General features: G+C 44.4%; 1 protein-coding gene across 5 annotated transcripts in view; it reads right to left on the bottom strand.

Moving 5' to 3' along the window:
• Soxn (SRY-box transcription factor soxNeuro) overlaps positions 1-27,479 on the bottom strand; it is a 119,299-nt gene that overhangs the window by 23,879 nt on the left and 67,941 nt on the right. The window contains exon 3 of one of the 5 annotated variants that reach the window (XM_072011402.1): positions 26,941-26,990. The exons of the other annotated variants lie outside the window; for them this stretch is intronic. Within the exon in view, the coding sequence (XP_071867503.1) occupies position 26,990 (1 nt within the window). The 3' untranslated portion in view covers positions 26,941-26,989. Of the gene's footprint in view, positions 1-26,940; positions 26,991-27,479 lie in introns of those variants that run through there. 5 annotated transcript variants of the gene reach the window in all.

Consider the following 27,479-nt stretch of genomic DNA (forward strand, 5'->3'; position numbering starts at 1 on the left):
GTTTGCATGCGGGTAAATATGAAAGATATTACTGGAATTTTGTGGAGAATTCTGTAGCTTAATCGAAAAGTGGAGACTAACATTAGAATTATCAGACTAATTAAAATGACCAATTCGTAATTTTTCGTGGAAATTTTGTAGGTACGATTGCTAGAAATTTCACCATTCGTTGTATTATATCCTTATATATATCCTTCAGCTACGGATGCTCAGCTGGTACGAGCGGCGCGCACCGTAGACGCCGACGCTGTCGACGCCGACGGCTAATGAGCAGAACCTCAATGATACCCGACAAATGAAAAATCAGCTTCCCCTAATTACGGGATCCTTAGCAACGTTGCATCTTGATGACGTCTGCCGCGCCGTTTTCGGCTTAACCCACGATCTTATTCGTTTTTCCTCGTCTTTGATTCGCGGCCGCGTTAATTAGAGCCGACCGAACTTTGCGTTCCTGGCTGCCGCACGGTTTTTCGAACCCACATCGTCACAATGATAGATGCGCGTGCAGGATGATCGCGCACGTTTTTATTTTCTATCCAAAAATTTAGATGCAATAGAATTTTCGAAGATCGGAATTCGCCAGTTTGAGAAATTTTATTACAAGCGTCGTTTTAGCTTTCTCTCGCCGCGTATATTTCGACACGTTAGGATCTTCGAAGGATCAGAAATTTTAATATTTCGTTGGATCATTTCAATTCTTCTCTGTCAATTTGGTGGTAATAAGATCTTCAAAGTACTAGAAACTGTGATTGTCGAACATCATATTATCTGTTCATTGTTTGGATCATTTAAATTCTCCTTTATCAATCATTCGGTGATAATAAGATTCTCAAGGATTAGGAATTGCGATTATGGCAAATTTTGTTGGATTATTTAAGATCCTTCTTGCCACAAATTTGCAGATATTAGGACGAACTCGTATTTTTTAAATATCGATATGAAATCAGTGGAAAAAAGCAAATTCTCTTTTCGGAGACAGCGACTTTTTGCTGGGCAACTGACTGGGCCATGAATCCCATTAGCTTTCGATTTATACGGCGACACGGGATTGCGTCCAGTTGGGTGGGACTGACCGATGTAAAAAAACGCGGGGGTGTCTACCCTCCTCCGACGACCACAACAGTCCGGTCCATTGTTCGAAAAAAATTAACTCTGGACTTTTATTTACTACCCTGCCGGCCGGCGCTCGAGCTCGCGTTTCTGACCCTGACGAGACGACTACTGATCGATCGCGAAATTTACATTTCCCCTCGTGAACGAAATGGAGGGCACTATAGTTTTATCCTCGAATAAGAATTCTATACAACTGTGATTATTTGAAAAATTACGCGCAAAATTAGAATAATCGCGGTATCCGCGTCCAAAGTTATGACTAATATTTTCTTTACGATAGCTAAACAAATGTAAACGTGTATTAGATCTAGCTTCGAGATAACGAAATATAAGTAAATTAGATCCGTAGACATTCCAACAGCAAAAATATTCGTCCATTTAATGTATGATGATCAGACGGAAAAAGTATACTAATTTTGATGATTCTCGATTACTACGCAAGTTACACAAATAAGTTATTAATCAAGTTAAATTAACACATAAATGTTACATATATTTTTTAATGTTCAAAGAGGGGACGAGAAACAGATATTTAACCGGCAGATCAAATACGAAGATAGTTTTGAGGTGAAATTAATGGAACATATCGAGTTTGAAAATTGCTCTTCTTCAATGGGAAGGAAATACGACTTGTCGTGTTTTTCACCTGTGGCCTCTGGATTATTTTCAACCGAATGTCGTTCTACTTCCTAGTAGAATTATAAAAACGAAACAAGATAGTGCATGTAGAAAAATATCGCGACATTCTTCCACAAAAGTTCCCAACCATATCTGACGTGAAGTTAAGCAAAAATTTGCCTTCTCGGCAATTAATTTCGTTGTTGGAAACGGAGGATCATGGAGGACCGGAGTTTCCTTCGTGATATTCCTCGTGCACCACTTCTGTGACGCTTTTCAACCGACTCCTCCCCTGGATAGGTCGAGAGAGGGTTTGTGAACGGGACAGGTTCATGGGAAAAAGAGAGGGAGAAAGGAACGTCCGCGAAACGATGGTCCGCGCCGCTAGTTTTTATGAATTCCGGTGCGACGGAACTTCCGGCTAGCGACCTCATCTCCAAACCACCCAACCTACCAGTCACGTTTTTACTCCGTTTTCCCCGGCCAGACCTCCGTCGATTCTCGATCGGCCGTGACATCGTCGAGCTACATTAATAACTGACCACGTTACTCGTCGCCGCGTTTTTATCGCCATCGATCCATCATTTCTCCTCTATTTTCTGCTAATCCTACTTCTCGTCTCCCGATACTTTTTGCCCACCTAGTCAGCGTCGATCGTCTCGTTATACTCGTCCGCTGTGTTTCCGCCTACCCCTCTACTTCTTCTCATTTCATTCTTCTCCCCTCACACCCTTTTCAAATTCATTTTATTACCCTCTAATTTGTCGAGTCGTGGTCTTCGTGTAATCGATGCGGTTCTACAGACACGCTCGAATATTTCTGACGATTTCGTCGATCTTCGTGGAACCATATCGATGCCAATCGTTGTCGCGAATGCAAGCGAGATCGTAAAGGCAATTAACCGAAAGCTATATAACATAAACGAACCTTGTTCGTGTTTGTCTTTTCCACGGAAAACGATACAATACCGCGATGTGTTTGATCTCTGTCCAACGTATACGTATTTCAACTTTTCTCAACGAAATATTCATCGTATTACGCAATTTATCGCAAGTGTATGCGTAACTATATCGTAGAATAACACGAATAAATCAGGAAATCGTGGGACCATCGCGAACACTGTTTTGCAGAATCGTTTAATCTTCGTCCGACAATAAGCGAAGACATAGATCGTTTTTCGTAGTGGCAAAAAATAATGTTAAAAAACACACGGAAGAAGGAGTAAAAGAACATCGATTAGCATAAAAAACAATGGTGATTTTTTGTCGCTGTCGAAGGAGACGAACGCAACATAATTTTCTAACTACCCTAAAAATATTCCAAATTGATTCCTCGTGCAGCGTAAGCTCTACATTGTGAAACGCTGTTCTACAATAGATACTTAGCATCGTTAGATCTATCCTCGAGAACACGATCCTCGAGAACGCCTCAAATTACTCGTTTCAATCCCCGAAACTTGTAACTTTTAACAACTGACCATCTCCTATAAGAACTGGAAGATAGGAAACTGTTGGGCAAGATCTTGCAAGAGAACTGTGAGGTAGAGGACACGCGCGAACGTGGGGCGTGCCAACAGCACGGCCGCATCTCGCGTGCAGACCGGCTCGTTCGACAGTCATTACGACGCGATTCGCGAGCAATTAAAGCGAAGTGGCCGGGGCAAACATCGATCAGGAAGAGTGCACGAGGGGAATCGGTGTACACATCGGGGCCCTTGGCTACCGCGAATAGAAGGCAAACACCGACACTCAAATATTTGCAGGAGCGTGCAAACGGGTCCCGGTATTGTTTCACGGCGTTACTATGTGTAAATTTAATCTTCCGAAGAACTTCGAAAATAAGCGCACCGTCGCTCGCCTGCACGTGCTCAGAGGGGCTGTGAACATGTTTCGAAATGATTTACGGTCTTTGCTCGTGTCTCCATTTTCTGCTCGCGTTTTAATACACTTCGTCGAGTGCGAAAAATCTTGCTTATTGGTGGATCGGTCAAGTCGACAGGATTTCCTACAGAGTAGTTCACGTTTGGAGTTAATTTCGTTTTAATCGATGATACGATATGATCGTTTGCCTGAGTAAGCGATGATATATGTAAATACGTATGACGCATGGGAAAATTTGCTTGATCACGGGCACACAGTTTCTATCTGATCGCTTCTGTTTATTTGTATAGAAAATTCAATGTACTGATGAAACAATTCCTCGTTTAGATATCTCCAAGAACCGATCAATTCGTTAAATACCAGCTACTCGATCGTGAATACGTTTCTGAAGCGGGTCAAACGAATTCACGGCGTTTCCTTCGTTCAGCCTGGGATCCACTTGCTAAAGTATCATCTAACCGGAAAGCCCAAAGGAATCGATAAGAACTGGTTTGAGTGGATGACGATTGACGACATCAGAAGCGCCGGCCTCGGCGTTAACTGGCCCTAAAGCATCGGCCAAACAGATCGGCCAAAGAGTGACACCGCGGTGTTAACTGGCCCGTGGTTTCTCTGCGCTCGTCTCGAGCCCAGAGATCGAGGATACCCTTTCGATGACCCCGAACCAGAAGAAGAAGAAGATAACCGGTGCCGGTGTCCAGGTGTCTCGTGATCGGCCGACAAAGGGCCCTGTGGCAAGGGCTACGGTTCGAAGAGAGTAACGCATCGAAACTGGTCGAAGAGACGTGTCGGCAGAGTCATCCTACCGCGTTCTCGTGGGACGCGAGGGAGAAGAAGAACTTTGGTCCTTTTCGACTTGGCGTTCACGGAGAAGGGAGAAGATGAAGATGTCACCTTGGTGAGCCGCGGTGGTGACCTCTGGGCCGAGTCAGCGAATTCCTCTCCGGTTGATCCACGATGACGACTTTATCCCTTTGACACCCTCCTGGCTGACGGGGTTCATGAATGATCGATCGTACGCTTGAATAGTGTTTGTCTATGCGGGCACGTTCCCCGTGCAGTTCGATACGTCGCCGTGATTAGCGGCTACGTCCGAGGCAATTAATCCTCCAACAACTATGTAGAATAGGGGTTGCCGGAGATTCTTCCCTTCTAATTGTTTCGCGATTATTTTTTTAGAAATTCGAAATACACGGAAAGGCGAAGATTATACGGATCGAGGCTATGGTTACAGTTGATGTGTATTCTATCGAACAGGAATATGTTGCAGCAATCAAATACGTATACCGACGTTGGTAAGAGTTGGCACACCTGCTAGTTTCATACGAAACGTAGCAACTGACGTAAATTATTGAGCAACCGATTATTCGCTTGATTCTATATTCACGAAGGGTTGCAATACCAAGAGCGTAACAAAAAGCTCGCTATTTTATTAACGCCTTTGGATGTTTCACTTTAATCCTCTTTAGTACCCAGCAGTATTTGTTCGAACATTTCATTATTCGATAGAAATTCGCGATATAAGCAGGAACTATTCGAGCAACGTAATCGAGAAACAGATCGATCGAAGATCACGTAATCTTGAACGAATAAATTAATCGACCTGGCGTTAAACTAGAGAACCGTGTCTACGCGGATTCTTCGAGGCAGGTACACGTGGCAACGTGAGAGAAATCTATTCGGTGGTGGCAAGAGGCATCGTGGAGCAACGGAGGAATGCCATCATCGGGCCACGGTCCACCTAGGAACGTAGCTAATGGGCCCACTTAACGTCTCAAGCATCTCACGAAGACGCGCAGCATCTCCTGGTCCATCTCCGGGCTGTTCTCCGCGCGGCGTGCCACGTTAATAATCGCCAATATTTATTCCGGATTGGTCACGGCTCGGTCCAGAGAGCGATGAGGAGCTAGCTGAAGAATGAGACGACGCCGAGATCGGACCTCGCCACATTGTAACGCCGGAGATTAATATGTACCGTTCACTTTCGTTTCAACCCTGTTGTAGCCACGCCACGCTTCGAACGTCCCCGGATTTCTCCAGCCAGTTTCTTTTCAACAACGAAAACAACGTCCTGGTTTTCTCCCCGTCGTTGGTTTTAGGTTGATCCGTACGATCGTTTCACGGATTATTGAATCATCCTTGATTACTTTTTAAAAAGTCTTTCTTTCAGACATACACAGCGTCTCCTTCTTCCGGCCCTTTCTCGAATCGAAAGTCGTCGATGTTTAGAGACTGCAGATTTCGAAGATTTCAGCTAGAATTCGGGGCTTCTTAAAGAAAGTAGCTCTTTCCCAATTTGAAGGATCTTCGTTCGATTAAAATAATTTATCAGAAGAGTTAACTGGCTGATGCACAAAAAAAAAAAAAAAAAAGAAAATGCTTGTACCGTTTGACTGCAGGGGTAATCTCGGTGTGAAGGGACCGAAAGGACGATAAAGTTATTAAGGGAATTAGCTTAAAGGCGATTACCAACTGTCGACAGGTTGACCTAGCGCCTAACGGGCGCTCGTTCCACGGCCAACGCTTAATGATTTGTCTCTCGAGCTAATGAGTGTCGGGTCTTAACGCCAGATTAGTGACCTAATCCTTCTGATGAGCGATTCGCGTGTTCGCCACGCGGTGCGACTTAATGTACGCGTATCTAGCCGCATAATAGATACGTCCACCGCGGCCATTATGACGACAGGTGCCGCTCAACGGTAAACAAATAATGTAATTACGACGCCATTGAAATTGTCCCGTATCTTTCAGCCCATTTAACAGATTGCTCCGTTAAGATTTTCAATTGAAAATTCGAATAAAAAGGTTGCGTAAAAAAATGCCGTGCGTTGGTGTTCCGTGACGCTTCGTCGAATTCGAGACGAGTCACTAAAATACCGCGCGTTGAAAACGCGCTGAATAATTTTGAGAGGACAAACGTCGAACGACAGCACGCTCGTATCTATTTTCGTAAGAATTTTTCAAATATTCATCGAATATCCGAATCGTTTCTGTATTCGTTTCTGCAGCATGACGAATAAATCAGGCAACCGCGAAAAAGCACGGCGCGTCCAGTCGGTTAATTTCTTCCGAGTTACAGTTTCCAGGATGAAAGGGCGAGCGTGGAATGGGCGGAGGTGATACGGTGTGTCGCTTATATGGGACGCCATGTCCTGCGGACGCACAAAGGGTGAGGATGAATCGCCTCCGGAGAGCCGCAGGACAAATGGGGACATTAAGTCGCTTTTGCGACCTGGTACCAGAGCTACCGGAGTTCTATGCACTACTACCTCCAACCTTTTCCTTCCCGTCCACGTGTCCGCGATTCCTGGATATATTTTCTTCGTCCTACTATGTAAATCGCCCCGACGATCCCGTTTCTTGCAAAGATTTCGACGCCTATCTTCGATCGAGTAATTCATTCCTCTTTCTACTAGTTTCTCAAACTATCGTAAAGTATAGAGGAAAAGATGTCGTTCATTAAATAAACTAGGAACTATCCTATAACTTTGGAAGAAGGTTGAAAATAATATTCTCCATTGAGACATTTATTCGCGTTTCTAACAATATCTCGAAATATCTCCGAGTATTACGACAATCAAATATTATTAATCGATTTAGAAAGTAAGCTAACTTTGGTAGAAGATCGAGAATAATACGTGCAGCAATATTTAACTTGTATTTATTGGAAGAGAAAGGGAGGTACAGGTTCCTTATTCAAGTATGCGAAAGTATACTGAGAATATTAGCCGATTATGAATTTACGATACGTTCCAAAAAGTAATTTGCTTTCGATCGATTTCTATCTGGCTTTTGTTGACCTAAATCATTGCAGCATTTGATAGAAGATAGAGCTTTAGATTCTAACGAGAGAAGCTAGTATTTTCCACTAAAATAATCATTATTCCGATATCAATCATGAGAGGATGTAAAGAAGCGTCGACAACAAGCAAGAAGAGGATTCCGCGCAATGTTTCATCAGCGCTGCGTGCTTTTCTGTTCGCGACTGATTTATATCGAAATGGAAGGTGCGCGTGTCCGTGGCTACGCCGGACGTTACAGTGGCTATCCGATTGCTATCGAGTTCCGGCGGAAAGGAGGAAGCGTCGCGACGAGCTACCCGCTCGTTCTCTCTGATCTATCTTTCCTGCTGGAAACTCGGCGACGACATTATCCGTCCGCAAGGTATCGTTATCGATTCAAAGTCGACGCTGCGAATCCTGCGACCGAATTATTGCACGCTCGTGTACTCGCTCTGAAGCGTTTCCATAGCGTAGCGAGTGTTTTTCACAATCTCATCGAGCAAACATTATTTAATAAACCGGACAAGAATTATTTTTTTTATCTCGATACGTGGTGGATCTTTGTATGGGGGAAATTTGACAGAAGGGAAACCAAATTAATAAGGAATAACGCGAAGAATTCGTCGAATGCCCCGAGCTATTTCCTTCGGATGCCAAGGTTTCCATGAATCGTCCGGATATTCGTGAAGGAAAAAATTCCAGGACACCCGGTGGATAGTAGCACAGTGCCGTAGGATGGTTTTCTCGGGGGTAGGAGCGAGGACCTGTCACATTACGGAGTGGAATTTATGTCCGATGCCCAGCGGCGTGACAAGTTGCCGCTGATGAACGGCCCCACCGCGAACTCTTGGCCCTCCTTGAGGATACGAACGGAGAAGGTGGAGAAGGATGAGACCGAAGAGTCCTTCTACTTCTCTCGCTCGTCCTTGGCCTTCCCTTCAAATTTCCTGGAACTTTTCCTCCGGCTTTAATTGCTGCTTCCTTTCACTCCAATTTCTTCGTCCATGACCTATCGCTGATCGTCAGTGAACAAAATCTCTCCAATAATTTCATCGCGGTCTCTCGACTCTCGTTAGCAGTCCGCGATCATAATTCTAGACAGGGCTGTCGTTAATAAACGACGCTACGAAGACTTCGCGAAACACGACCATCGTCGACGAGGAACGTGAAAATTTTGATCGAATTCGAGACGCGCAAATCGCATTTTATTGGCGACTCCATGTGGAAACGATACATAAACGTCCGCGTACGAGCCTGTACTGCCGCGTACGGTGGCAAACTTGATTCGTAGAACAGAATTCTAGCGTAATTGTTATTAAGATTTTGTGGACGAGAAGAGAGTAGCGACACGATTTTCTGCGAAGCTCGTGATGACGTGGGTGGTGGTGGGTAGGAAAGAACAGCAAACGGAGGGGACAAACAGGACGGGAGGTCCCTGTGGCCGCGGGCTTTTAAAAAAGTCCCATATGATTTTAACGCCCCACGCAAGAAGTCGTTCCCCGTGCTAACGCCGACCGTGCACGGCCTGCCGGTGATAAACACGCCAAGTTACGATTTCTCGGAGCTGGGGGACCTGTGTGGGTCCCCGTGCGTGTCTCGCGAGCATCGAATATCGCGTATCGCGCCTGGAGAAAGCGACGAAATCCGATGGAAACCGATCCAATTCCTACGTCCATCCGATCGTCCATTTTCTCCTCTTTAGTAACTATTCGATAGTCGAAAATGTTACACGGATACGTACATATATTTGCGTATAGACAATAATAGCAATACGATGATCTGAAAATACAACGCGTCGCAACACGATACAATGCCTACCGTTTCACTCGACTGTTCGTTTGCCATTGCTTTTTTACTTATTCTACTTGCAACTGTCGAGCTCCGGAAAATTCCATCGTAACAAGAAGCGTTGTTGTTTTTCAAGAATGTCAAGATCTTTCGAAGCTTGCCGCGAAACATGGTGAACGACTCTGAAGCGTCGGTTTGCGTTTAAAGCGTTCATTGAACTTGACGTAAGCATGAAAATCGTTCCGGCAATAGGAAACTAGAAACATCTGTTACGCATGCTAGTCGCATGTGCCGAAATTTCTGAGTGACATACAGGGAGCAGAGTACCCAGGTGGTTCGCAGACTTCCCATCCTGATCCCTGACAAACAACGCACGTGCGTTTACTCCATGTAATGTTCGTAACATGCAGTTTGCGATGCTTGCCACGAGACCATGAAGGATGTCCAAACACGATCTTGAGGATAAAATCTGGTAAAAATTTCATTTACTCAAGGGGAAGTAGTCCTAAAGACTTTAGAATTACTTGAACAGTTACGACCTCTTCCGTCTTTTACATCTGTTCCATCGAAGTATGTCGTGTTTCTGCAGTTCTTGATCGTCGAATTAAGGCCACATGCGCAGATTTCACTACTTTAACCGCAGTATGTCGTATACACGACCAGCTATCTTTGCTTATTCGAAGTACGAGTGACTCCACGTAAACACTCTTCCTAATATTCGAAAAAGGAAGAAGCGACATCTCGACGTACGCTCAAAGTATTCAGGAAATCAACGTTCAAGAAAATTACGAAAAACCATTACATTTGAAGTAGAATTTCTGTCTTCTATGCCGGTAAAACGAACTATCCCTCAGGGGACCTGCTAGCGTTAGCAGGTACGGGCTTTGCGACCCCGGGGCCCCGAGCAAATAGAGCCGACTTTTTGCAAAATCCTAAAGCGTAATCTGCGTGAAGTTCTCGCCTTTCGGCTTTACCCAATGGATAGTAAAGACATTTGAAAGTTTTGAGCGAAGAAGTGCGATAGTCAGAAGCTTAACGTAAAATCTTATTTCACTATTCGAAGAAAAAAAAACAAGAAAAAAGAAGAAGAAGAAAGAACACATCGATCTATACTGTAACCAATCGAAAAACATGACATTCCGAGTGCAGTTTTTACGTCTGTAAATTAGCGAGCAAAGTTTGACATTGAATGAACCACGAGCCAGGAACGTAAAGCAAATTTGTCGGTGGTCGGCCTGCGGATATCCCCTTACGAATAGCTTCCAGGAAGCTGTCGTTTCTCGAAACGTCACCGTTTGGTTCGTTCTGCGTTGCGCGACCATCGCACGTGCGCAATATCTCGAACCTATGTGTAGCTACACGTGCACAAAACCTTGTGTTCTGCATCCTCGAGTTGCAGGTCGTTGCTAGACGCCACAGTGCGCGCCATTTTGCATTCCGGAAGCCTTCTCATCTTTCCAAAGCAAATGTTTAACCTCGATACTGTCACGAAATAAGATTAAGCACGGCGACTCACGTGTCGAAATATCGTTAAAAAAATGGCGATACGAACACGGGTGATATTTTCGATTTTTTCTTTTTCTACATATCTCTGGATGGTTGCAACGAACGAAGTGTTCTATTCAATGGAGTTTGAGCGCACGTTCGTACGATGTGTGAGGAAGAATAGTTGGGCGCGACGCGTGAAAGAGAAATCTAGTTGAAACACTTGTTACCAGAACTCATTTCGCGTGATTGATGTCGCAAATGGGTTCCGATAGCTCGGTTTTGCCGCGATTTCGATCGGCAAACAGCTGCTCTTGAACGCGGCGAATTATTCTCGCGTTTCCGGGGCTTGCTTGCTCGACCAGCGCGGAATGTCTGCGCAAACAAAGATCGCGTATGATAGAAATATTCTATCGCTTCTCTGGTGTAAATTGCGCGTCGCGTGACGAATAGATCAAAATAAGAAGCTACGTATTACAAGCTAGACGTGCATTCAATTTTCAAATATGAAACGATAAAAAGAATATAGAGAAAAAAGAGAGAAGGAAAAAATCAAGAGAACGATATGATCATAGCGAGGTAGGATAGAGGGTGGTGGCTATCGAACAAAGCTCGCCACTAAAAGAGCAAACGGAAGCGGTGAAATGGTTTTTTTCACGGTTCTAGTGACGCGCGTGATTTTTACGACGATGAAAGTTACGAGCGTGGAAGAATCGAACGACAAGCGTGAAAACGTACTCGATAACAAGGCATCGGACGCGATAACTGGTCAGCGTAGCCTGTAAACCAGCCAGTGGCCAGATACGGACGAGCGTAAACTTTCCGATGTCCATCCAGTCCGATCTGACCGATTTCACAAGGCAGATAACGTGTTCACGTCGTCTGAGAGGACGATACCGGATGGAGCTGGCCCGCGAACACGATGCTTGGCTTTCAGAGAGCAACCGAGGAGCCAGATGAGGACACTTTCCGTGCTGGTGAATTGTTCGCCGTCCAGCGGTACAGTCTATCTGATTCGTCCCGATACAATGGTCCGCGTAAAATTAGGTAGGCCGTCTCTTTCCCTTCTGTTTGTCCCGTTTCCCTCTCCTTCCCTCTCACTTTCTCTGTCTTCGTTGTGATTCGTGCCTCCCTCTGTCCCTCCGTGTACATCGCCACTCCGAATATCGATCGCCGGAAGTTAGCCACCGCTAGCCTCTGGATAGTTGCTGGACCCATATTCGGCCGACATCGTCCACCAGAGTTTCGATTATCGTTGTCGTGGAATTTTCGAGAGAAACATGCATAGGGATCGTCCAGTTTGATGATTTGTTACGATTCGGCTGCTATCGAGATTAATTTCGTAAATTCCCGAAGAATGAGAGAACGATAACATAGTTGGAAAATTTAGTATCTGCATTGTTTAACATCTGTTTTGCTGATTTTCTGATTTTAATGTAAGTTTGCGATTCGACAGAAGGATTACATTAAGATCAAGTCCTTTAAACGTAACTGATAAATTGAAAATCAACGATACTTTAATATCTTCGATATTTAGAAAATTTTGAAGAGAGCGATAAAAAGGAAACAGGGCGTATTACATTCTTTCCTTGTAGTCGTCCCTTTCTCTCTAAATTATATAGGATAAACTGACGCGATATAGTCGGTCGTACGAGTTGTCAGATCGCAGAAGTAACGCGAGAAAATGTCTATAGCCAGAAAATCGTCCAGACAAATACGAAACATCCTGGGAATTGTGGCGTATCAACTGCGAGAGATACGATGGACGCTCGCAGGGAATAGGAAAAGTTACGTCAGTTTCAGGACGAGATACGAGCACCAGTTGCCGACTGGTTTATACATGCGATCGGAATCGGGCAGACTCGTTATCGGTGGCGGTTTGCGTTTTTCGCTGGGACTTCTGTTTTCCGCTCGAATACGATATCGACGTCCGTCGTGAATCGTTGTCGAAACAACGAGTTTGAACAAAACTGTCTTAACAAATTATCGTCCGCCAATTCCAATTACGACGAGAGCGCGCAGACACACACGCGCGTGTACGCATAAAAAACAAATTAAAAGAACGTTTGTTCGTAATTCAAACGAATTGACGAGCAGTAATGGTTAGGCAACTGAATTCGGGTATACATGCTAAATTATAATTCTATAACTCAGCAACAGGCCAAAAGGAATGGCCGCCTATAGAATTCTCGACCATTTAGATCTCGAAAGCGTGCGTCGAACGCGAGATTCGCGAAAGGCCGGAAATGCAAATGTACCGTCGTAAATTCCTGTGCTCGGGATGCAACCAGTCCCCGTTCTTGCACAAGCCTAGCTAGGCGGGGGAAGTGTAAAGGAAAGTTCGAAAATTTATGTTCAGCAAGGACGCTGTTATAGGTGCAGGATCGAGCGTTGCTGTCGGGGATACAAGGGTTCCCTGTTGATACCACTTTATTCAAAATAATTTAACTCTCTCGTTAACCCAATCCATTGTCTTTGGAAGCTTTCATGGCCAGCTAAGTATCACTACGGTTTAGCAGATAGTACACCCATCGACTTTCAATCGATTTTGTCAGCCTCGGATGGCTGAAAAAGACCGTCCAGTGTCTTGAATAAAATCATTTGAGATCCGTTTGCCTATCAAACTTTTCTCCTTGTCTCGTCACTGACTTTTAGAAAAATTTAGCAAATGTCCAGCTGGACAAATTGTAAAGTACAAATTAAATAATAAAAAAAAAAAACAACTGATGTTTATTTGGGCAAATCTTATACCCCATAGAGCCCCATAGAGACAATTCTCTAACCTTGGAAAGTTTATGCGATTTCTAACGATTCGACTAATTGGCAGTTTGTTTCACAGGCTTCCCGTTACCTAACACTATGTAGACTCGTTCTCGTATTAGCATAATACCCTTCGTGGTAACTGTACTCTTCTCCTATTTGTAAGAAGATTTACCCTCCATGGATAAGCTTAAGTATTTTTGTACTACCTGTGCGAAAGCTCAATCGTTTCGAAGAAATTCACTAGTGAAACTTTATTTTGATGTAAACGTTGTGGCAGTGAAGAATGAAAGCTGATACTTTCGATTTCCGTTTGACCAACACAATTATCGTACGTTACGAGTAAAAGTCTCCGAGCCAACGTGATTAGAAGGTTTAGCCAAATGAAAAATTGGTACGTTCCGAAAATATGTCCACGCGATCATGAGGATTTCGGTGTTTGCTGGTGGAAAATGGCGGCGAAGTTCTATACAAAAGTGAGGGTGGAAGAACGATCTTTCGCACAGGATTAACGGCAATTAGTCAGACCCGTACAGCTGGTAGGCGTGGCATGCCCTGTCGTCACGCTTAAGACTAGAACGAGAACACAACGTGGAATGGTATATAGTACGTGAGACTCGAACAAGGACAGAGGATCAACAGTTAGAAAGTGGAAAGAAAACGAGAAGTTTTGGAAGGGATGGAGAGTCGTTGCCGATTACCTGCTCGTCCCTCTGGGTGTTCTTGCCACGATGGTCATAAACCAAGCATCGAGGGTGGACACTTTTATGGTCGGTAGCTTTGTCTAGCTACGGCCTGGCCACGTTATGGTCGCAGTATCCTTGCAATACAGCCCTTTGCAAGGGTGAGAGACAAGCCGGAATAGGACAACGTGCACCGCGGGACAGCCAAGACATTGCCAAGGTTACTGCTGGGCACTAGGGGAATGGATGGGACGAAAGAAGGAACTCGTAAGGTTTCCACCAACCAACTGGATTGCCCCAATCGATCACCCACTGGCTTTTTTTCTGTCCCTTCCATGAATAAGCCGTTTAAACTCTTCGCAGCCCACTACCACTCATAAAAAATACCTTGGTCGATTTGTAAGTTCACTCACGGTGTCGCGAGACCAGTTGGAGGAATGTAAGTTTAAAAACTTGTCGGCTTGCGGTGGAATTCAGAGAACGCCACAGATATCTTGGAAACCATATTCCAGGCCAACCTGTCACACTCTTTTAGCTTGGAAAATTTCGCAAAAAAAAAAAAAAAAAAAAATGTTCTGTCGATGTTTCTCTAGGTAGACCGACGAATGTACCACTGCTGTTTCTGTTTGTGTCGGGATACTTGCTAACGTTGCGCGAGGGACGATAATTGTAGCAGATCATTAGAGAGACGAGCGATCGCTTGACATACGCAGGACAAATTTCTAAAAGAAATCGTAAGAGAATAACGACTTGGCACGTATCGTCCACTACTTTCACCTTGAAACTTCACGGAGGAAATTTTAAACAAATTAGACAGGAAATTTAGAGGAGTTTCGTTCCTGGAATACATGGAACGAAATATACGCTACAAGTAACGAGTCAAATGGTCTTCTGTTGTCGAATACACATCGCTTCGGAATAGTTTACGGCCAAATATAACGAATTACGAGGCAAATTAATTAGCTTGACACAAATATCCTACCTTATCCGATTCTCGAATAGTTTGACGTGTATAGGGAACGTTGGATATTAGGGGCGGCAAACGTCAATCTTCTATCCCGAAATTCCAGGACTCGTCTTATTTTTTTCTGCCAGAGATATTGACAAGTATCGATGTCATTAGCATTCCGATCGATCCGTTCTCTCGCCTTAATTTCTGACGGGCATTAAGACAGACGGAACTGATGGGTCCGGACAGAACGAGTGGTCCTGCCGGTGCAGGATCAGGATCAGGAGGAATCGAGGGATTCGAGCGGCTTGCTCCCCCGTTGCGAAGCACGGCGGACTTCAAAGAAGCCGGAGACTTCATCATCGATACTGGGTCCTGATCACTGCCGACAGATTAGACGCCTCTACCGTTCTTTTCTCTTTCTTTTTTCTCTCGCTCTTCCACCCGCGACCTTCGTCGGCGTGATTATAGATAGATACATCGATCTTCGACGGCTGCTTCTCGAGCTCTTTGGACATGTACGGGTTTCGTGAATGTCGCAACCGCGCTGAAACGTCCTGACATCGTTCCTCTTCAAAACACGATCGTTCCACGACGATATCAATTCTCGGAATCGGGTGTCGAAGAATTTTTTTAACGCACCCCGGTTTATAATTATTTGCTCGCTGTTTGATTGTATACAAAATATGGTAATCGATCCAAATCGTTAAAGGAACGATTAATCGAGCGTAATTTTGCATTCGTAAAGAGTGGTTAGTTAAGAGTTTCATGTTGTACTCGACAATCGCTTAATCTGGAAAATTTTCTAACGGATCGGGAAGAAAATTCGGTGAAATTCACATGTATCTGAAAAATCTGAAACGGAAACTGGCGTGAAATAATATCAAATGGAATAGGAAAGTCGATAATACGAATTCAAGAACGTGTTAAAGCAATAATCGAGAGAAGTTGTAGCGCACATGAACGAGGAAAACTGTAATCTTATGATAAATATTGCCCTTTGGTTAAGAACGACATGGTAGCGACCCATCATCGAACGGATAACAAAATTAATCTGTTTTTGAATAGTTCTTCTTACTTTTGGATCCTTTTACGTAAGCTAAATGCACCAAACGGAATATGTATTTCTAAAGACTGTTTCCAAGGATTTACGATATAATACATTAAACGCGTGGAAGAAAAGAAGAAATTCCATGAAGCTTGCCACGTAATTTTCTCGAGGCACTTTGCCACCGCATCGCCGCGACTTCGGCCGCTTCTCTCGTGAGAATTTCGAGCCGAACACTTCTAGAACGTAATTGCTCGTCGAACCGCAGCTCGCACGCGGAAGTAAGGAAACCGAGCAGAAGTTAAAGGGTAGACGAAGAAGTTCCGAGCCGCGAGTACTCTTCGTTCGAGTAAGAAGAAGGTGAAGAAGAAGAAGAAAATGAAGGAGAAGAAGCAAAGGAAGATGAGAGGTAGAGAAAGAAGAGGAAGAAGAAGAAGAAGACGGGGAAAGTTTTCATTTGCAGAGGGACGGAGGTCGGGGCCAATGGCGGCTTTAAATCGTTCGCAATTGAGAGGCGTCGTTTCTCTCCCCTCGTAGTCCTCTTTCTCTCCAGAAGACTCACCGGAAGTCGGCCGATCGAGAAACAACCTGTTGACCGGCTCTTCACGAACGTGAAATCCTACGATTGCTCGCAAACCGTGTAATCGTTAACCTATTTGCTCGTGTTCTATTATTATATCGAGAGTTATTGTATCGGATTTTATCATTATATCGGATATTGCAGGATTCCTTCAACGCTTTAACCCCTACACAATATAACACCAGAGAGATTCGAGTATCGTGTCACATGCGATGCTATGAATTTCGTGTTTTAAACGTTATCATACGTAGAATGTAGACGTTCGTGCATGGGAAGTTTGATGTAGAAGTAGAAGTTTCTGTACAAGTGTACAGAGTACACGTAATATGCAAAAGTATATGCAATAAAATATCGTTTCTTACGTGGTCTCTAGAAATGCGAAGAATTTCGAGGATAAAGAAATATTTTCTAAATCATTTATACCGAATTTTTCAACATTTCGTTGCATCATCAAAGAATCGGCATTAAGACACTCGGAGAACCAGCGCGAAGTAAGGGTTAAGTTTCGTCAACAACGGATTGTTCTCTGACGCTGCATCTAATCGGCTTAGCTACCACCTGTAGCCCTGAAAAGGCTCAAAGGATTGGATGCTACCGTCCCTGAAGAGGGTAACGTTCTCGGAAAGAAAATCGCGTACTCGATTCTAACACCTGTGACAGGTCGTTCTCGAGTATTTGCACTGCAATGCGAACCCCCGATTTAGAAACAACGATAAATTTTCAGCTCGAATGTTCATATTTAAGCATTTCCTGTACAGTACTCTAGAGTATGCAGTGCTTCTTATAACTATGTAAAAGTTATCAGCTGATTTTTATAACAAAATAAGCAAATTACAATAGTTGACATATTTATGTTCGATAAAGTGGTATATTTTTGAATCGTAATAACGTATATATATATATGTATTTTCTCTAACGTTTAAATGTTTAATTAATTCCTCGTTTCTCTCGGCTGGTAGCTTTCAAAATGGCCAAGCCTGCTTCTATTGTCCTGCCGAACCTCGACGAATATCACGTCGTTTCACGATTCCGCAAGTCAACGGTGAACTTTGAGGAATCGCCGATTGTAACGAGCTTTTAAGGCGGCGTGCAATTCCGTGAAAAATCTTTGCACCTTCGGTAGAATGACGTTGCAGCATCGAGGGAGGCTCGTTGCACCGACTGCGCACGGACTCGTTTGGCTACACAAGCGGGGCGTTCCTGGCGAACAAGCGCAAGTGTAGCTGTTTTTCTCGGCCGTCGGAGCAATGAGCGGTGGCTCGATAAGTCACGGATAAAAATGGGCGATTTTACGGCGCTGCCCTTTGTGGTCGATGAATTCCGCCTCTTGATGATAATACGCGGTGATACGTCTCTATCATCATTCGTGAATTGTTACAAGCTATCGACAGTGTGTTATTAAAACGCGGGCGCCACGATTTTGCCGCGAGAGCTTCACGGTCCATTCGACGAATAGAAAAACGTTTATTAGCGATGGGCTGGAATTTTTTAAAATCATCTTCGATATCCTTTTTTCTGAATTAATTTTTTGCCAACTAGACGAGTACAGCTGAAACTGGTTCGGCGTTTATTTTTTTCACGGAGTTCCACAGAGATGAAAGTCGTTGGAAAGATTTTATCAAGAGACTGAACGACACATCGCTGCCGGCCATTTGCTGTTCAGGAAACGCAACCGCCGTGCAAAACTGCACGTAGGATGCACTGAATCGTAGACACTCGCGAGAGTTTCGCATAAGAGGGCTGGCAATATTCACGAGCACAAGCAACCAGGCACTCGAATAACCCGTCGGCCACTCGAAACCAGCGGAACTGGCGATATTCCAACGTATGCGCATGCATGGAAGGTCGAGTGCACGCTTTTCTTCCTCCTCTTCCTCCTCCCCTCTTTGCCCTTTTTCCCTTTTTTCTTTATATTCCATCGATCTGCCGCGAAAATATCGCCGGCCAATCGCGCTGATTCTTCCGTGCCATGAATCGCGAAAGCGGCTGTTGATCGATCGATCGAGGTCAGCGCGAGTTTTGCACGATTAAAAAACGCTTAAATCCCATGCAACGTGTAATTAACGAGGGAAAATTTCGTGCGCAGAGATTCTGAGTGGAGGGGAAAAATTCATGTTAAATTCTTGATGGAGGGATAATCGTTCGTTAAGAATGCATCCTGAATTTATGCAACCATAATTGTTAGATTAGAATCGAATGGTTTTCTCGCTGAGGTTGGAAAGATAAATGGAACACAGGCTCGAGAGCCGACGTGGTTGGGACACGACCGCGTGTACGATAATTATCAACCACCTACGCAATCGTTAAGAGTAAACCTCGTTATCCGGATGCGAAAGAGCCGAGCGAAACTCTCGAGATCTCTCGAGTAAGCGGCAGGCGTTAGTCTGTTACTTATCGTTAGCCTGGGAAAAATGGTAATCTCTTGACTGCCGTTTCAGAAAATTGAAAAATTACCTCGTTGCTCTTTGTTAATCGAATAGAATAATTCCGCTATTTTATCTCGGTTCGCTGAGCCTTCGAATTGTCCATCCGAAAATCATACTCTTGAAATGACGATACAAAGGTTAGTTTAACGCTAGAATTACCAGACTGGGCAAAATAATCAATCGGTCGTTTTCTTTATAGAAAATTTACAACTATATGACGATGCATTTTTAGAAAGTGGAATAATTTCTTGCTAATTTAATTACAGAATCACAGTCATTTATTCGTTATATTAGAAGGCCATACTATTCGGCGAGGACATTTTTAACACTTACGATTACTACATGATTAGAATCGTGCTGTATACCATTTCTCTCTCTCTCCTTTTTTTTTTTTTTTTTTTTTACTAAATACACATTTGTTATAAATATCATTCTAGTAGCTTCTAGTATTCTTTATACACATTTTTAGATTGATTTCAAATTTCGACCAGTTTCGCATTTTGAAAGTGTTCTAATGTAAGTGTTCAAATACATTTTTTTTTTTCATAAATACGAACAATAGCGTTTCTGTTGTTTGAACTGCTTGGTACAAGTTTATACATTAGTCATGGGTAGTTCTGGCGTTAACAAACGAGCGTCACCGTGATCGTGACGAGCAAAGCTCTATGTGGAGAGCTGGAATCGATCGATTTTCGGCTGGTGTTAAGGCACGTCTACACCTGCGAAATCGGAATCGCGATCTCCGGCAGGCCGCGGCGTCCAGCCTGGAAACTGATAAATTGCGACTTCCGCCTGCGTTTCGATCGTGCCGCGTAATTTCCTGCGGAGTAGCCGGCTATGATGGAGGAAGAGGGGGACAGGCTGGAAGCCAACGGCGATCGGAAATTGGCCCGATGACATTGATTAAAGCGTTTAGCGGCGGCGACAATGTCGTAATTATTAATCGGTGACGACGCCGCGCCAAGATTCCTGATTTCGATGCACGCTGTCTCTCGATACTTGAATTACTATCGTGCAATCGATCATCTTCTTCACCCTGCTTTCAGATTTTTCCTTCTTTCATCAGAAGAACAGATACTCGTGCATCGTGCGCGTTAATCCTAATCGCGGTTTTCTAATTCTTAGAATCGATCACCTTTTCCTTTCAGTAAATGAAGGAAGTTTTAATGGCTTCGTTACGGACTTGAAGATAAAAAATCGTGCATACGAGGGGAAACGCGAATGTCAGATTTTCCATGTTTTACGAAAAAAAGCTTTAAAATTCGGTATGTCGTTAGTCGATCCCGTTGTTATCAAATGTTGTCTTCCTATTCGGTCTTGAAGAGAAGTACGTGCCTTTTCCTTTGACATTATAATAATTCTGCTCTTTAATCGTTATATCTTCGGTTTCTCATCTAAAAATTCAGTGAAAATGTTTTTGAAAAAACTTCCTCCGATGATCTTCGTGTCGATAACGATTTTATAATATTTGTGTAAAAGCGAAGAAATTTGTTAACGATAGAGAAACACGACCGTATCGAAAATAATCCGAAGAACTCCGCAGAGGAAGAGCATAAGATTCCATTTTTTTAAAAGAATTTTCTACCTTTCGTTTCAAGGAATCGAATGAAATTTATTTTAAATACTTAAAGAAAGAAAGAAATAATTTCTAGTGCAGGAACCTTTCGATCAAACGCGACCGGTCGAGAAATTAATTACGTGGCGGCAGCCGGAATAATTAATACTGGCTTTGATGTCGGGTATACAGGTGCGTTTCTAATCTCTAACAGAAATATAATCGATCCCGCGGGGTGGCCGTCGCGAGATGGCCGCCGCGAGGGAGATAATAGCGCGAAAGAAGCCCGGGAAAAAATAAAGGAAAACAAAAGGGAATAAGGAAGCTGCCCAGTCATCGGGCAAACGAGCTGATATTTTCGCACCTCTCTCCCCCAGCAGGTTCCAAGGTAGATATCTGCAACGAATTTCACGCTACCTGGCGAGTCACGAAAATTTTCGGCAAGATCCGATAAAAGAAGGAAACTGGAAATAAACAGCGATAAAAGTTAGAATGTAGAATGTACGCGAGCAGATAGAACAGAGTAAATAATGCAATCTATAGCAATATCCATAACTAAGAACAAACACTATCTTCTCGTTGAATATCGTGTGAATTGAAGAAGGAAAGACTCGGAGAACAAAAGCAAATAGAAATATTGATTAAAGCAGCGGAATAAAGGCGTAATAACCCTGACAGAGAAGTCTGCAAATGAAGATAAAGAACTGTACGAAGTGTGCCACCAGTAATCGACGAGAAATCAGTGAAAAAATAGCCGCCTAAGGTGCAACGACATGAGGCTCGTAGAAAAATAATGGACACGACCATTTGGAAGAAAGATGCGAAGTACCAAGAAGAGGGAGTAGAAAACGCGGCAGCCGCTGCACCAGCATCACCACCAGAAGAAGAAGAGGAAGAAGAAGAAGAAGAAGAAGAAGAAGGAACTTGGTAGAGAAGAAGCAGCCGATTTATTGGCGAGTTTAAAAGAGCTCGGACCCTCGACATAACTCAGCATTCGTCTGATGTTGACTGAGTGGCCGACTCGCGGCTGCCAGAGGCGCGGATAGCTACGTACCTGGGCTTCGCTCGTCGTCGGCTACCTCGTCTGCCAATCAAGAAGCATTCAACGGTACTAAGTGGCTCGGCTTAATTAAGCGCGCACGGACCAGACGCTGGAGAGGAGAGGGAGCAAGGAAATTGCAGGACGTTTCGACGGACGGCTCGTTGCATCCTGAAAAATATGTTTCCCTCGGCGAGACTGTGGCGTGGTGCGATCTCGCGGAAAATCGCCTAGACAGCGGCCGGCTTTTCTTTGAATTTTTCTCTACCTCTTGCTCGCCTCCCTGCCACTCTCTATCCTCCGCTCTGCATTTCCTGCGTCCGTTTATCTTCTCTTTTTTCGTTCGCCGCCAAAGGATCGCTGTTCCAAACGGCACTCGGGTCAAAGGAAATCACTGGTCGCTTCGTTTCCCTTTGTCCCGCTGACGACTCGCGAATAGTTTTGGAAAATTGCCTCTGTGTACCCTGTTTTACGCGTGAATGACTGTCTTGCGCGCCTTTGACACTGCCGTGTGTTTTGAAAGAGAGATTATCTGGTACGTTCGCAGAATTCGCTGGGATTCGTCAATTTCATCGTGACAATCACAATCAGACGGTCGTGAAAATCGTCCGTTTAAAAAGAAACAGAATCGGAAGATTAAAAAACAAAAAAAAAAAAAAAAAGAAAAAAGTAAGCAACGCTTGACAAGCTTTGGAGATCTCGCGAGTGTACACGAGGGAATATCCGTGGCGTAATCCAGCGTGTCATTCGATTGGCCGGCGTAATTAAATCGAATGACGAGCCAATAAAATATTTATGGAATCGTATGCGAGTGCCGAGCCGCACAATCGACCTCAAACCCCCCGTGCTCTTTCCCCGATGGTTACACGATGTTTACCCCTCGGCAACCCCCTAGAGGGCTGCTTCTGCGTTCACGCATACATCCATGTATATATCTACACATGTATTATATTGCACCAGGAGGAACGCGGAGAATGTTCTTCGATCGAATCCCCTAGCGTGGTGGTCCTATTAACGCCTCTATCCCTCTCTTCGTTTCTCTTCCTGTCATTCCAGTCGCCTCACTTTTTCTCCATCGTCATCTCGACTGCTCCATTCGTTTTCTTTCTTCTACACCTTCACTCTTTCTCTCTATTTCTCTCTTTCTCTTCCTTTCTCCGCTCGACGATTTCGATCCTCTCGGTTACGGGCAATTTTTTTCTCGCATCGTCTGAAGTGTCAAAGCACGCCGGGCGCGTGCTCGCTGGACGCGAAGGGCGAATTAATAATCTCACTGATGCAGGCGTTGAAGAATATCCTATTCAGTGATCGCGATTAGGACCGCTTCTCTCTCTTTCCTCGCTCGACTCGCGTGATTGCATTGGCCGTGAAACGAACCCATTGAATTACCCCTTGCGTGCCTTGCCCGCTCGATCGACCAACGAGCTACTACTCTGTCTTTCCTAGATCGTGACTCGTAAGAAAACTGCTCGTTCTCTGCTAGACTTTCGTCTCTTGTAAACTGAAATTTACAAGAATTAAAAACGAACTGGGTACGCGTTCGCTTTGGATTTCCTTCGGCGTTCCTTTCACCTGTTTCGGCGATCCTCGATTCGATCCGCAGGCCCGAACCGATCGAAGGTCGAGCACGAATCGAATCGAAGGCCCTATCGTCGTCGCGTTCGACACGCGTGCGATCGTTTCTCGATCCTCAGTGACATCGATGACCCTGTTCGCAGCTGTGGAACCAGCCAGGCCCCCCCCCCCTTTTTCGCGCAGCTGTGCCTCGAGACCTTCGCGTACTAGCATCCCTTCACCCGCAGCTAATCGAGCCTCGCAGACCTCTCGATCTGTATCGTCCCTGGCCTCCTGCGTAATCCTTTCCCAATCGAATTCGCTCTGCACTTTGTCGGGGGTGTATTAAACTGTCGTTAGAAATGGAAGGGTAAGTTCGCGGTTGCTGGTAGAAAATAGAAACAGCGAGAACAGTCGTCGAGGATCAACGGTTATCCATGTCGAGCTTTTCGGTAGTTACATCGATCAGCTCTGCTTTTTATTCCGATTTATTAATTCCATTGCGTAAGCAGTATCGAATTCTCTTACGTAAGTAGATTCGCGATGAAAGGATGACACGTAAGGTAACGTAAAGTAAAATTTGTAAAGCAGCGTTTTGTAACGTCATCGCTTCTCAATTTGCGATGTTGATCAATGTGGAACGGCTGAACAGCATCACAACAGCTCGCTGTGGCGACGCGAACATTGACTTTAACCTGAGTTTACCTGGGAAAGGTATAAAAGAAGGAGATTCGAGAGCTGAGAATATTTCCCAAGATTGAAAGTGGTCGTTCGAAATGGAGCCCCTTAAATCAGCCGCCATAATGAAGTTGCCACCGAGATTCCATCCTAAATTCGGGACTATTATACGCGAGGATCCCATAAATACGTGCATCTCGAAGACGAACGTTCTTGGAAGGATAAAATCTAATATATGCAAATCCCCGCAGCGGGCTGCGTTCGAGATGGCTGTTGAAACAGAGGTTTCGCGGAATCGGCTCGTAATTTACAATCCTCCAAGTGTCGTCTATGCCGTTTGTTTCGCACTTAAAAATTGCTAGCTTTAACTTCCATCTTCCTTCCTCTACAAATTCTCTTCATCATTGAAATTAATCACTGTATCGCTGTAAAGTGTTTCGAGAATACGCACGGCCAAAGGTAAATGACGTTGCGTTAGCGAGCCAATAAAGGCAAACGCATTCGAACGAATTCGTGAGAGGCGAAATTCTCTGATCAAACAGGAGCCACCAATTAAACCCTTCCAGTCTCATCTCCTCTTATTCAGAGGAATCCGCCAGAGACACAGAGGACGTAGAAAAAGCAAGGGCGAAGGCAAGGGGCTCGTCCATTCTGTTTGTTTTGCTTATCTCAGACAAATTTGCTGTCTTGTAAGCGACACTGGAGGGTCATCTTGACAAACTGGGGTGCTCCTGGGAGGAGCCAGTCGTGTACGAACACACGCGGACAACTTTCGTGCACGTTACCGAAGGATCTTTGGTCCTAAAAGATCAAAACGAACGACCACTTCTCTCTGTCTCTGTCTGTTCCCCCCTTCTCTCTCTCTCTCTCTATCCTCCGTCACCTGACCCAAACCCTCGTAAAACTTGACCAACTTTTTTCCTTGGAGAAAAGCACGGCAAATGGAAAAGCACGGGAAGCATAGTTATTTATCGCGACGTCGACGCAGAATTTATTGCCGATGATAGGTTCCTGCGAGAGAAATCCTTCCGAAATTCCTTCTCCGTATTGCTCTTCCTCCGTGACTATGGCACGCTGATTTTTTTTATGGACGGAAGATCCTGCGTTGAATCGTTCGATCGTTGGAAAACTCGTACGCTTAGAGTTTCAGATTCTACACGCAGGAAGATAAGATTATTTGAGTCGCCTATGCTTCAATCTTAAAATTCAATTTCGAGACTCGACGTGTATCGTGAGGTACCATTAGTGGAGTTTGGCGAATGACAAGGCAAATTACTTGTCTTGATTGAAAGAACTATACGCATTGTTCGATACACAACCATATTTAATCAATTCCGTCAGATCTGATCCGTGGAAAACGCGAAGAACAATGTCTCGGATGAATCGGAGGCTTCGTTGTTTCCGAGTTCTCGAGCGTAGAATAAAATCGTCCCGATAAATCAAGCCCCTCCCTTAGCGCAGGAAGAATTCAATCGGCCATTTATTCCCCTACCGTGGTAATTAATTATTAATTAGGATTACAGCCTCGACCCCGGGGGCGGCCTCTCGACGACGTAACGACTTCCTTCTTCTCCCCGGTGGCAAGATAAACGAGTAAGCTTGGAAGACTGCTAAGTAACTCCATGAATTTTCCGCCGGCACCCTCGGCTCGTGCCTTCGGGAGTGTAGCTTCTAATCATCCCTATCTCCTGGCCACACCCTCGTCTCGTAGCCTGACCACCATCAAGAAGAACTGTCTCTTCTTTTTCTTTACGTCTCACTCTTCCCTATTCTGGGATAAATATCGGCTCTAATCCGTTGTCTCTTTCTTTTTCTCCCTTCAACGACTTAGCTCCATTCTTCGACGCCAATGCGACGTTCAACCGATGTTACGCGAGGGTGAGTGTCGACGATGAGGCTTAACGAATCTCGAAATGCCTTCTGACACGTATGTCCGGCCGCGTGTCGCACGCGACCTTTTTAAATCGATTCTTCGTCACTCGTTCCGAACCTCTTCTCCTTCCTTCTCGTGTTTCGTGACGCGAGAAGAGCAACGAAAGCATCGTTTTAAAGACCGTTAGGCGATCTTTTCACCGCGGTGCTTTTCCTTCTTAAAGATTACGCATTATAACTTGACAAATATTTAGAAGACGAGAGAAATACACGGATCAAGGGAATTTGAGAAATTTCGAAGATGTGAGAATCGCACGGGTTAAAGGTTCGCGTGTAAAATTGAATCCCACGTAAGGCGCGAGCCAGTGGCAAGGAAATCGCCGACAGGAAACGAAGGGCGCGAAAGGAGGGAAACGGAAGTAAATCATGCAACCCCCGTGACGACGTCGCGCGATGACAAACGAGCGAGTCGACGTCATCGCGCAAGAAACGTCGGCGACATCTGATAACGACCTTAATCGCATTAAGGCCCAACCCCCCGAGCACCCCGGCCAACGATCCTTCTTCAACCGGTGCGGTGATCGTGTCCCTAATGTCCCGAGAAAAGCAACGCTGCGATTGCGGATAAATCGCCCCCGACAAACTCGCCTAATATATTTCTTTGCCTTCCATTTCGCTCGTTGTCTCGCTAATACAAACGAATATACAAACGCGCGGTCCATTAGGAGACTTTCACAAGTTTCTTCTCTCGTACAAACGCTTTGCATGCTAACCCTCTGAAAGATTAGTTCGTAGTACAGGAAACCTGTTAGTAATATGGGAAAAGAAACGCATACTTGGTCAGTTGAGTAGAATTTTAATTAATGTCAACAGTAAGCTAGACAAGAAGAGATACGTAAGCACAATGATTCGTTTGTCAAGTGCATACGTAAATTATCGGTTACGAGTATGTAGATAGTGAGATAGCGTTGGAAAGTTGGATATTTGGAAAGCGAAAGAAACGAGATATTCAGAGTCTGTCGTAGGCATACGTATCGATTGTTTGAAGCAGCGATGAATAGCCAAAAAGGATTTGTAACAGAGAGAAAAGTAAAAATCTTCTTCGATCGTATTTGATCGTTTTAGTCGTGCGATAATCTCTAAATTTCATTCGTATACGCACGAACAAGGATAGCGGCATCTGCAAAAAAGAAAAAAAAAAAAAAAGAAAAAGAAAAAAGGAAGACGAAGAATAGATGAGAATAAGTGAAACTTCCACCGATATATCGATATGTTACGATTATGTTAGCGAAACAACCCTTGAAATATAGAAGTGTGATGCGAATACAAGTTGGAAAAATTGTAGGAGGGGGTTTGTTCTATAACTCCATCGCGCAACAATGCGACATTTCATTATTAAGCCAGGTAACATGGTGGCTTGGAGGCGAGCATGATTCAAATTAAACCGGCAAATATTTGGGTATTTTATTTTCGAATGGAGGGGACTTGCCGGCCGGCGGGAACGTTTTGTTACCTATTCGCTGGCTGGCGAGTTTAATTCGTTTCGTTATAAATACATCAGCAGCGGTCGAGCCTGGGAAATTACCTTTGCCGGCATAATGGCAAAAACACGAAAACCAGCACGGAAATAACGGGCAACGAGGGTAGGGCAGGGGGTTTGGTGGGCTGG

Source organism: Bombus fervidus, chromosome 10 (genome assembly GCF_041682495.2).
Source record: "Bombus fervidus isolate BK054 chromosome 10, iyBomFerv1, whole genome shotgun sequence".
NCBI classification, from domain to species: Eukaryota; Metazoa; Arthropoda; class Insecta; order Hymenoptera; family Apidae; genus Bombus; species Bombus fervidus.